General features: G+C 58.3%; 3 protein-coding genes across 3 annotated transcripts; 2 read left to right on the forward strand and 1 right to left on the reverse strand.

Annotated features, from left to right (window-relative positions):
- Nucleotides 1-123: 123 nt before the first annotated feature.
- DCS_01402 (protein ORM1) lies at nucleotides 124-815 on the reverse strand (the record flags this gene model as incomplete). Its single annotated transcript, XM_040798734.1, has 3 exons — nucleotides 124-171; nucleotides 238-596; nucleotides 674-815. The coding sequence occupies 3 exons, from the start codon at nucleotides 813-815 to the stop codon at nucleotides 124-126; spliced, it is 549 nt and encodes a 182-aa protein (XP_040659617.1).
- A 3,242-nt stretch (nucleotides 816-4,057) lies between these two features.
- DCS_01403 (uncharacterized protein) lies at nucleotides 4,058-5,935 on the forward strand (the record flags this gene model as incomplete). The annotated part of the gene is made up of 1 exon (XM_040798735.1): nucleotides 4,058-5,935. One exon carries the CDS (start codon nucleotides 4,058-4,060, stop codon nucleotides 5,933-5,935), a length of 1,878 nt encoding a protein of 625 aa, XP_040659618.1.
- Nucleotides 5,936-8,194: 2,259 nt separating this feature from the next.
- On the forward strand, nucleotides 8,195-10,234 carry DCS_01404 (uncharacterized protein; the record flags this gene model as incomplete). The annotated part of the gene is made up of 1 exon (XM_040798736.1): nucleotides 8,195-10,234. One exon carries the CDS (start codon nucleotides 8,195-8,197, stop codon nucleotides 10,232-10,234), a length of 2,040 nt encoding a protein of 679 aa, XP_040659619.1.
- Between the last annotated feature and the right edge of the window lie 1,866 nt (nucleotides 10,235-12,100).

Consider the following 12,100-nt stretch of genomic DNA (forward strand, 5'->3'; position numbering starts at 1 on the left):
GGAGCCACCGTACCTGATTATTCTCACCGGAGTAGATATATGCATATCCCCTGGCCCCCCTCATGATGCTGCTCCGCGCCCGTCTTCTAGCATGTGAACTATCCTCCCGGCACCCTCGACGGGCTACTCCTCCGGGGGGCCCGAGAAGAGGCCGAATCGCATCCGGTGGCTCTGGGTCGGCAGTTAGCTTCTGGACACATCCATCACCTGACGAGGGAGAGACGGGAGAGGACGGACGAATGGTAGCTTGGGGATGATGACACCGAGGACGGCGAGGAAGTTGATGATAAAATATGCCAGGTCGTAGTGGGTGTAATGGGTGCTCAGCAGGAAGAGGACGATGGGGACGCTGAGGAGGAACTTCTTGGTGGGCGTGTACTGAGCACCATTGTCGATCTGCTCCCACATGTTTAGGTTGTCGAAGGCGCCGCTGTTGAACTCAAAGGGAACGCCACGAACGTAGTGGAACATGAGGTAGGAGCCGAACATGTATGTCATGTTTGTCAGCGTCCACGAAGTCTCCTGCGAGACGCCAGGGATGACATCGTAGAAAATTTTGAGGCAGGCTATCAGGACGATATGAATCGTCCAGGCTCCTGGGGTAGCGGCCGGGTCAGGTCAGCGCGGCTCGGGCAAGGCACGGGGCGCCCACGACGGTTGGGGGTGCGACTACCTTTTGCATTCGTCCAGTTGGCGTTGAGATTGGGCAGGGCGGCCTGGTCGCTGATCTGCTCGAGCGTCTCGGGGGGTTCGTGGTAGACCTGGAGGATGCTGCTGGATCTCCTCCGGCGAGCGCCGTTTTCGCGGTCGGCCATGTCGAGGTAGACGTTTCCACGGCGCGGCGGGTTGGTTCCCGCGTCGTAGGAGATGGTTCGTGGGAGGAGGATTGGGGAAGACAGCTTGGCGGTATTGGCCGATCGTCGGGAAGAAAGGATGGGTGCGTCGGGAAGTCCCTCTGCGGCGGAGGACGGGTCGAGAAACGAGCTCGAGCTCGAGCGGTCACGGGCGGGCGGCGGCGACGACGCGGGGGCGGCAATTCAGGATGGGCCAGGGATGGCGTCAAGCCCGTGTCATGGTACGAGAGATGGGGGATGAGGGCGAGGGTCGCTAGTCGCTGCTCGCTGCTTGCTGCTTGCTCGTCGGCGAGTGACGGTGGTGAGGACAGAGAGCACGAGGAAAGGAAACGGACGTGGCGGTAACGGCGGTCGGTCAGTGGGTGATTGGGACGGACGTCAACGAAGCGAAGAGTGCATGTGGGGAGGATGGACGGCTGCAGAGAGAGATGGAGGAGAGCGGAAGCGCGGCGGCGACGATGGATGGTCGATGGCGGACGATGACGATGCGAACGAGAGTACAGGCAGACACGAGCAAGAGTAAAGCTGGGAAGTTGAGCGGTGACGGGACGTGCCTGGGGATGGTACGGTACAGTGTGCAAGCCACTGCAAGTACTCCGTACAGTACGTGTAGCTCCAGTAGGGACTCTGGGGGGGGGGGGGGGGGATCGGGTGTTTGTCGGAAGCACCCGACCTTGCCGCGTTGCTGGCTGGTACGGAGAACGGGAGCAATACTGTGTACGGAGTACGGTGTACTTGTCCCTGCCATACTTTGCAGGCGCAGACAGGGTAATACCACTGTACTTGTACCTCCATGATGGTACCTACTATAGGCCTATTGGTGTGTTAGTACTTGGTTGTTGCAAGTACTCCGTACGGGAGCCCTAGTTCCTGCACTAAGTACTCCGTACTTGCAAGTACTTATTACCATGTACGGAGCACGGAGTACTAGGCAATATACTTACTTATAGCACCTACGGAGTAATACTAAGGGATGCTCCGAACTGTACTGAGCACTGTTGGTGCAGATGGTACAGTACATACAGTGTGCAGGCACAGGTGCGCGGACTGGGCAACGATACTCCGTTCAGTACTTACATGCGTCAACTATCTCCACGACATTCTGTATCTGTAGGGGCCAAAATTTGAATCTTTGATACCGACTACGGAATACTGTACAACTACAGTAGGAACATGTAGAATGCAGTTACTGTACATCAAGTACCAAGTACAGTACAAACAAGTACTTGCACGCACGGAGCAGCCGCGCATGCAGTGGGGTCAACGTTTTCTTAGCACAGCTCTTAGCTCGTGCAAGTGGCCACCACCGACCTCAGGGATGGTCGGGCCCGTCGTCGAATGGCGATGGCGTTGCACTTTGATGCAAGATAGCTGTCGTGACTGCATGCTCATATTGCATTGCAGGCCACACTCCGTATTCCAATGGAGTAGAGATGCGGAGTGTTGATGTACACTTGCCTGCCATGCCCACATCCACCGTGCCGGACCTGCCAATGGCACCCAATAGGAGGAGGTACCTGGCTGCGGTTTGGTATCAATAAAAATCACCATGGTCCTCATCACTGATGCACCTTATCCGACAGTACGTTGACCGCACCAAGATATATTGCCGGCTTGATTGAGCGTGGTAGATGGTAGATTGATTCGTGGCCATCCACTGGTTTCCGCGACCTGAGAGTACTGCCATCCTGATGTCCTCCGTACATGTACACAATTTGCCTTTGTTCCGCCTGGCAGTGACTACCTTGTGCAGACGCACGTCGAGCGAGGAACGTGAGGATGACATTGTTCACTGGTCGTTTACCTGCTGCTCCGCTACTACGATACCGCCACATGACGACACAGGCGATGGGTGGTGGTGCGATGTGCATGCAACATGCCGGTACATGCCCTACAAAGCATAACAGAAGGAGATGTGGGAATGGAGAAGCATCCCAGCGCCCAGAATCTGCACCCAGTGATCCCGCTGACTTGTGTCATTGGCGGCAGGGAGGTCATGGAGGTCATGAACAGCCCAAATACTACTCCGTAGAGGTACCACGATACTACCCTTGGTACATTCATGGTGGGGTGGCAAAAGTGTCGATTCGCTTTGTACTCCTTACTCCGTAGTGGTAATAGCACTATGTACCAAAATTGAATCGTCACTTTGGTCTGGTGACTATCTGGCCTCCGTACGGAGTAGCAGCACACAGTTTAGAGTACAAGTAAGCATACTAGTACAAGGAGTACGAGCACAGAGCATGTACAGCAGGGAATACTTACTAGGTGCTCACAGTGTTCATGTATATATCTCGTACCTAGCTGGTGATAAATCGTGCCGTGCTTGTAAGTACGGAGTGCACGTAGATGCACAGTACGGAGTACTGTACAGTACATGTACTTTTCGGAGTTCCAAGATACTACAACAAATACAGTCAGTACTCCGTCCAGTACGGAGTACTTACTTAAGTAAGTATTACTTATGCTGGCGCGTGCTGGTGACCACGTACATGTACATTTACAAGTACGGAGTACAGTAAGTAATTAATACTGTATTACTACTGTAGTACTTCCTGTATACAAGTGCAGCGTCGTGGAGCCTGTGGCCTGCGACTGTTCGTTTCGTCCCACACCAATCACGCTAGCCTAATTACCTGCAGGTACCGTTGTGATGAAGCCATCGGTTAATGATCGGCACGAAGCCATGAATCTTGAATGTCGTTCTAATCCATGCCCACGTTTAGCACTGGTCGCATGTACATTGTACTTACTGTACAGTACTCCGCACGGAGGGAGTACCAAGTATTATTGCTTGGTGCCTTGATTTTTTCTTCACATCCAACTACCGCAGACATGTCATTCCACCAACGTGCAGCTAGTTGGCTGCCACCTCGTTCAAATCGCAGAGCTTAACGGCAAAGCGCAGTCGAGCTTGACATTCTAGTAAGAAGCAGTGACTCCTGCATCAGCTTGCTTTTCGTGCAGCCACCGGTGCCGCAGGTCGACTACTGCTCAGCAGCTGCTTTCTCGGACCGGTGTCCCGACAATGCGCGAGGTCGATGCATGACGAGCTTCTCCAAAGAATAAAATTACACTAAAACAGAATCAACGAGCGACTCCCCCTTTGTTAGCGGTACCCCGCGACGTTGATGCCGCCTGGCTTCGTCACCATTCAGTCACTTTAGCAGCCACTTGGCAGACGGGGCAGTCGATTCGCCGCCATGTCCACGTCCTCGGCCGACGAGGAGCGGTCGGACGTCATCATCATTGACTCGTCAAGCGACGAAGAAGAGAGATTCGTCAAAGGGCAGAAGCGTTCCCGCGGAAGCAACGCGCACGACTCGGAAAGCATCTCGTCGGCGAGCAGCTCCCCTTCGCCCAAGAAGGCGCGGCGAAGCACCGTGTCGGAGTCCGAGGAAGGAGAGGTGGACGAGTCTGACGGCGGCAAAGGGAGGCAGGAAGACGTCGGAGGGCAATTGCAGGTGCCTTCCACCGCCTCGGCGGCGACAGACTCGCGGCAGGGCGCAGGAAGAAATGTCGCGGCGGTGCCGACGAGCTCCGTCGTCTTCGTCCCCCCCGACCCACCCACCTGGCAAGCCGATTCCCTCTCGTTCGAGCTTCCCGTCTTCACGGCCAAGAGGGCCGGATCATGGCCTGCGAGGTTCAAGGACTGGACACAGCTCTTCTTCCATCACAACATCGCGCACGGCGCCGCCATCACACCGACCGTCGCCCTGGCGGCATACACCCGATACCTCGACAGCCACAGCGGCCTCAAGGCGGGCAAGAGGAGGAGCGCCAAGCAAGCATCAAAGCAGTCGGAGCAGTCCGGCGCGTTGGAGAAGCAGCTCGAAATGTTCCGCGCGAATGGTGCCAACGGCCAGCTCATGAACGGGGCAAGCGCCGCGAAGGGCTCGACGACGGCACAGGCCGAGCCGGCAGGGTCCGTCGAGGGGGGTGACGGCGCGCATGGAGGAATGGCGGCGCCTGCACCGACAACGTCTGCGTCCGCCGCCGCCGCCGCCGCTCATGAGCTGGCGCAACGGCGGAGGTACTTCCCTTCCGGCGACGACGAATGCGTGGTGTGCTTGCGCTGCGCCCACGAGGGTCACATGGCGGCCGACTGCCCGAATGCCGCGTGCAGGTTCTGCCGCGACCAGGGGCATTGGGACATCCACTGCGAGACCAAGAGGCGATGCCAGAACTGTCGCCAGCTGGGCCACGCCGCGGCGTCGTGCGGCGAGAAGCTCAAGTTGACGGCGGCCGAAGGCTTGGCTTGCGCCTACTGCTGCGGATCCGACCACCTCGAGGACGACTGCCCCGACGTTTGGCGCTCCTTTCGCCCGGAGGCCGACGCCGTCCGCAAGGTCGTCGCCCTCCCCATTTCCTGCGCCGTCTGCGGCGGCGGGGACCACTGCCTCTCCGACTGCGCCGCGAGACGGCATCCGGCGCATGCCTCGTATCTGACGGCCACTCGGACGCGCTACCTGGACCCCGACTGCGGCATTTTGAGTATCGAGGGCGCCGCGGCCGAGTCAAACGGCGGAGACCAGCCGCCGACGCGCCACGGCGAGTTCAAGGTGCGCGGCCACTCGGCTCGCAACACAAACGTCCACTACTCGGAGAGCGACGACTCGGCCTCTGAATTCCTCGACAACAGGCTGGTCAAGCAGAAGACGCAGGTCGGCCAGATGCGAATATCGAGCAACATAAAACCGCCGGCCGGAACGTACTCGAACCGCAGGCCAGGCAGAGGCGGCAGGAACGCGATGCCGCACGACGCCCAGCCCCCGCTGCCCCAGGGGCCCCCTCCTCCGGGGCGGCCACCGTCCGACGTGCGGCAGCCGTGGAACGCTCGGCTCAGGCCGAACCCGATGTCGCTGCCAGCGAAGCCGCCGGCACCGGCACGAGCCGAGGGCGCCGCGCGAGGCGCGAGGGGCCCGGCGCGAGGATACCACAACGTGCCGCCACCGCCGAGCGGGTCAGGTACGCGCGCGCAGGACGAGGGCAGGAACGGCAACGCGCGAGGCGGCTTCAGCTTTCGCGGTCGCGGACGGGGGGACAGGGGCAGGGGCAGAGGACGAGGTCGGGGCAAGTGAGTGGGTGAAAGGAAGAGGCCGCGTGGCGGATGACAAATGGGCTCTCGCGAAAGACGACGAATGACGAGGTACATGTATACAGGGGCGTACGCTTTTGAGTTTCTGATACCCATGTACAACAAGCATTGCGCGATGTACATGTCTGAGGCTGTGCGAGCTGGTGCGGCAACAGGCGTGGTGGTGGGTGTGTAGCACACAAGCATAGCGGCGGACGTTGTGGTTGTCGCGGCGGGCAGCGGCGGTAGGCGGCATTGTGCGGAGTACCTGTGATTAGTGGGCGTACTTAGGATTAGGGGCACCGTGATGACTTCAGCATCTACCACCACTCACCGCACCCAAGTTTGCTCGCACTGTAGAGTACTTGGCAAAGGAGCATGGTGATGGCGGGGGAGAACGAAAGAGCAATGCCTCGCAGGCATTTTCCACCAACACCACCAAACTGGCGAGGATGCGAGACGGCAAGGAAGAGCGGGCTAGGCGAAATGCTCGACAGGTGACGACTCCCTGAGACTGTCGTATTTCGGTTGCGGCACAATGACTGACGGGTTGGGTTGGGAGCAGGCATCAGTGCTGGAGACGATTCGAGGCAGCATGGTCCATGTGCCGTACGATGCATGCAAGTGCTCGTTGAGGATGGGGGACGGAGTACGAGTGCGTCGTGGAATTGAACAGACGGCTGTCCAGTCAGTTCCCTGATCGGCGGTGTGGTGGCGCGGGTTTACAAAACCCCGCGGCTCGAGCCGAGCTCGCGATGAGCCGTCCATTTGGATTTGTGCTACTCCCGTACGCCGTACTTGTGTGGGGTTTATGAGTATCCGGACTCCGTATAATCACTTGATAGGCACGGAGTATTGCTTGCACAATATATTGATCGTATTACCGGATACATGTACTCCGTACTACTTGCTCAGTACTCCGTACAATGCACCTCACTTATTACTTGTACTCCGTAATTACTTAGGACTTACTTACTAATGCACGGTGGAGTCGGTTCAAGCTGGTAATACCATGTGTGTTCTGTGCCTGCTACGCAAGTACTGGAGTCTGTACTGTAGATATGTGCGTGCACCTACTGTACATACGCAGTAACCAAAGGCTGTAAGTGTCGATGATAGAACTAAAGTTTAGGTACGGAGCACTCATCCCTAACGATAGGAACCTGGTGTACTTGAACTCCAGAGTTTCCTGCACTGCCCCTACGTGTACATGTCTCGAGTGCAGGTTCTCCGTACGGATACTGTATTGCAAGTATTACATGTTGGTGTGCGTGCAAGGACAATTAAGTACTAGTACTTTGGTACCGTTGTTCGGAGTACGGAGTACCCCCTAATTACGGCAAGGTTAGTACCCTACGGCAAGGTACCGGAGCACTGTAACAAGCTCTCGGCATGACCCGTCCCGCAGTTCTGCAGCTCAACGCCGTGCCTACCACTACCTAGCTACTATGTACTCCGTACCTAATTACCTTAGTACCTACTAACTCCGTACTTAAGTAGGTACCTCCTAGTATTCCAAGGTGGCCAAGTGCCAGTACTGGCATCTACCGCTCCGTCGTACTGGTGCTTGTAATAATCATTATTAATAATACCTCGTTCACACATACTTACACACATGCACGGATGCGGTACTTGGAGATACATGCACATCTCCCGCTTGGTCACCTGCAACCTGCACCGCAACGCTGTGCACAGCAGTCGCTGCACGCGAGAAACCAATGGAGGCCATCGACGCGTTACCAGACGCGCTCGCCGCGAGACAGGAGTATCCGGATCAACGTGCCTACTGGATGAACAAGTGCCTAGCCGCATACGCTGAGACGGCTTCGGTGCGAGCAGTGCCAGTCGCTTTCCTGCAAGTCGAAGGAACCAAAGGACGAACGGAACATCTCGCGAAGCTCCATCGCGTCACGGGTGCCGTGGCGTGCCATGAGTGCCATGGCTGCATGGACAGACTGGATGACCGACAAATGGACGGATGGACGACGGCCGAGGTCCGGTGAAGCAGGAGGAGAGAGCCGGGTATCCATCTTGGCTGGCCGTTGTGACCTTGAATCCTGGGTTTGGGCTATGAGATGCCACCTATGAATGGGCCCAGCACACGCTCCAGTCCAGTCGGGCATGACCACCTCACCACGCGGCGGCGAGTGATGCAAACGAAAACGGCAGCGAAACCATCTGTTGACTCGACAACCTCCACGCGGGGAAGGAAGCCGAGGAAAGCACTCGGCGAACCAACGACACACCAACAACGGTCTGCAAGATGGCGGGGGTGAGACGACGAGGCGGCAAGCACGCAGGTCATGTCGATGCCGCAGACATCTCGACGAACGAAAGACTATTCCTCGCCGTCCTCGGCTCCCGCGAGGGCCAGTCCTGCCTCGCCTCTCATCTATCTGTTCTCGACCTCGGCGCCCTCCGCGCCTCCTCGTCGGCCTGCTGCAGCCTGCTCACCAAGCGCCTCTTTGCTCGCATCACCGTCACCTTCACGCCGGTCACCTTCACCCGACCGTCGCGCATGGCTGCCCTCGGCCGCGTTGGCCATCATGTCGAGCATCTGACCTTCCACCTGGCCCATTCGGACGCCACCTTCCTGCCGCCCTTGGTCGACCCGGTCAGCGGCCGGGAGGTCGCCTTCCTGTACTCTCCGCACACGAGCACGGATTCGGCCCTGGCGAGGCCCAAGTACGCAACCGCCGAGCTCGCCGAGATGCTGACCGATCAGTACCCTCCGCTCTTCCACGCCGCCACCAACGTGCCGAGCTTCATCGGCGCGCTGCGGCCCTTGTCCAACATTCGCCACCTGACCATCCGTTGTCCCGGCCAGGATCCGCGCGAGCGTTACAGGCGAGACATTGTCGACTACGCCCTCGTCAGCCTGCGCATCGCCGTCGAGCGTGCGCCGCTGACGAGGCTGACGAAGCTGTCGCTCCTTTCCCTTCACCCGGCGGCCTTCAACTACCTTCGCCACACGCCCGGCATCGGCTCCGTGCCCTCGGCCGGACGGCGGTGGAGGCAGATCAGGAAGCTGCGCCTCTCGGTCGCCGCCTGGGACTTTTACGGCCCATCGCCCGGTCTCGACCAACTGAAGGTTATGGACGACTATATCCGCCACCTGGCGCCCGCCCTCGACAGGTTCGAGTTCACCTGGCTCGGCGGCAAGGGACCCTGCCCTGTTGCCCTCGCCGCCGATCCGCTGTTCGCTCCGCCGCAGGCCTCCAAGAAGCTCTTCCGGGAGGTCACGTCGTTCATGTCGCCGCTGCCGGCGCCGCCGTCCCGAGCGCCCATCCACTTCCTGCAGTTGCGGCACCTACGGCTGCGGAACACGACCATGAACGCGCAGCAGCTGAGCGAGCTCATCGGCCTGCACCGCACCACGGTCCATGAGTTCGACTTTGAGAATGTTGTCCTGATGCGCAACGACAGCTGGGACGAAGCACTGGCGCCCGTCGTGGGGGATGATGCGTGGGTGACAAGCAGCGCACCCGCACCTACAGCTTCCGAGCCCGGCTTCGTCGCGAACGATGCTTCAGAGGTACTACCTTGTCCGAGCGCCGCCGCCGTCGCCGCTGCGGCTGCAAGCCGCCGTCTGCTTGGTGCAGATCTTGATGGGCAACGGGGTGGGCAGTGGTGTAGGCAGTGCCACGATGGCCATGATGTTCAGCTCGAGGCGGCTACGCAGTATTATGATGAGACGACGAGCATCACGACCAAGCTCAAGAAGAAACGGCGTCGTCGGCGCCGTCGCAAGAGTCACCACCGCCCCAACAGTCGTGGCGACGAGAACGGGGCCAAGTGTCCCCGCTCGAATCCCGTCACCTCCTCGTCCGCCTCAGCCCATGGGAGAAAGCGGTCACATTCCACGGGCGAGCGCCGGGAGGAATCTCGCCCTGCGGTCCTGCATGAATCTACCATGGCCGCCGCCGTGCTCGCCCCTTTGCCCCGGCCCATACTCCTCCAACCCACCATCTACCGCCCACCCGCCCACCAGACGGGTGCTCCCCACGAGGAGGGCATATCTAGCATCCACCGCGACACGAAGCGGGAGGAAGCTCACCGGCTGCTCGCCGAGGACGCCTCCGCGCGTGTCAGTGCCCTCCAGAAGGCAAAGAAAGCCGTGCTGTCGAAGCTCAGCAGGGAGTGTTGCGGCAGGCCTACGCGCGGAGCGACCGCAGATGCCGTGACCGCCTGTCGGCTCATGTCCCGTGGGGATTTCTACTACGGCTGCGGCAAGGAGGTGATCGAGGACCGGACATTATCAAGCCAGAGCGTGCTGGTGCCCCTGATTTTACGCAGGTCGTGACAAACAGGCGCGCCGCGGAACCGGCATGAAATCGCTACGCCCAAGCTATGCCATATGATGAATTTTCGACATGAATTACGATCTTGTTTTCCTCTACATGTACTCCGTACATCCTGAGCGATATGGAGATTCGAGAGGAGGAGGGGGGGGTGCTCGTCAACGCGTCCTTCCTGGGGGATACCTGGCGTGGTTTGTTTAGTATCAGCACTTAGTTACACACAGATATATGTCACGGTGTACATATAGTACGGGGCAGGTACGGAGAACAACCCCCCCCCCCCCCAGGTATATCATTTGTGATTTGTGAGAGAGAGAGCGTTAGGACATAGAGGTGGCTGGGAACTTTGCCACTGCTGCCAAGATTCCATGTCCTATAGTCGACTGTGGAAGAAAAAACGAGCGATGGGAGAGCACTTGAATGAACTCGCCAGGGACTGGTGATGCCTAGCATGGCCCGTTCGTGCCGACGATGCCATACTATGTACACCTAATAAGAGTACACGGGGATAGGTTGCACTGGCCAGGCTTCCCAATATAATCAAAAACCTCACGATGCCGATCATGACAACGTTGGGCAGCCCTCCGAATCGAGTATGGTTCATCGATGGAATCACAGCTGGGATGAAAGGCTGGTACTGAAAGCGTCAGTTATTTGCCGTAATACTGGATCCAACCTTTTCCAGGCCAATATAGTACGGAGAACTCCGTGCATAGTATTACTTACTTGCATGGGGGAGGTTGTGCCACGACGATTAGCGACACACGACTCCCCGACTCCACCTCGCCATCATTTACTTGTACTCGTTGCAATGCAAAGGTCGGCATCATCGTGACGGTGCCATCAGCTGATGTCACTTTCTGCAGGTGCTGGCAACTCGTTAGTCATCGAAATCGTCGTTGCCCTGCGCACGTGACGGTCTTTCTCACTATCATTTTGATCATTGATCCTTTCCAATTCTCTATTCTCAACTCGACTCAACCCTTCCTGCCGCGCGTACCCTTGCAGGCATGTTGGCTGGGACCCATGCACGACGCATGCCGTACAAGCTCAGGTACAGGTACGCACACACGTTCAAGCCATTGCTTTGATTGCTGTCGTCGTAATACAGCCCTGACAGGGACGGCTGTGCCATGGGATACAACCTCGCGTGCAAAGGTTGATTGGCCAATCCCTTCACCATCCCTCTCGTCAACGGCTGAAGATCCCGGTTTCAGTTGAGGCTGCACCTGGCTGGCTTCAGCACCGTTCCTCGTCCTCGGCTTGGCCCCAGAATCCATCATTTACGACATGAACGGCCATGCCGAGAGACGACTGAAATGACGGCCAATGGCCAGCTTGGCCACTTGGGTCCGGCTCGTCGATCCCCTTCCTCGCATTACCCCTCTTGGGGGCCGCATCGTTTCCATGTCGGGGAGTTGACTCTGCTGATGAGGTTGCTGCATCGGCAACGTCGACGAGCCCTTTCTCGGCGGGCTGGCTGCCCTCCCACGACAAACTCTCTTCATGCACGTCTGGCAACGCCAACAAGCACGAGACGGAGAGACGCAGTTTCGACTAAATGCACAACCGACGGCACCTGACTCTGCCAAGCTGCACGCTTGTGGCGTCTCCTCGTCACAGACACTCTTGGTCCTCCAACGCCCACTGGCCGGCCCTATTATGGCCAACAGCCGATGCAGCTGGGAAATAATATGCCTCGGTCCGCTTCTGAGCAATCATCCATGTTTCACTCCCGCATGCGAGACGATGTCATCTGGCCCTGGGGGTGTCGAGCTACATGACGCCCTCCAACCAGCTCGGAGAAATCACCTTGCACGCATGTGCATACACACACACACGCCTACGTGCAACTTTATCTACCCCAA

The sequence above is a fragment of the Drechmeria coniospora genome, chromosome 01 (assembly GCF_001625195.1).
Source record: "Drechmeria coniospora strain ARSEF 6962 chromosome 01, whole genome shotgun sequence".
Classification (NCBI taxonomy): Eukaryota; Fungi; Ascomycota; class Sordariomycetes; order Hypocreales; family Ophiocordycipitaceae; genus Drechmeria; species Drechmeria coniospora.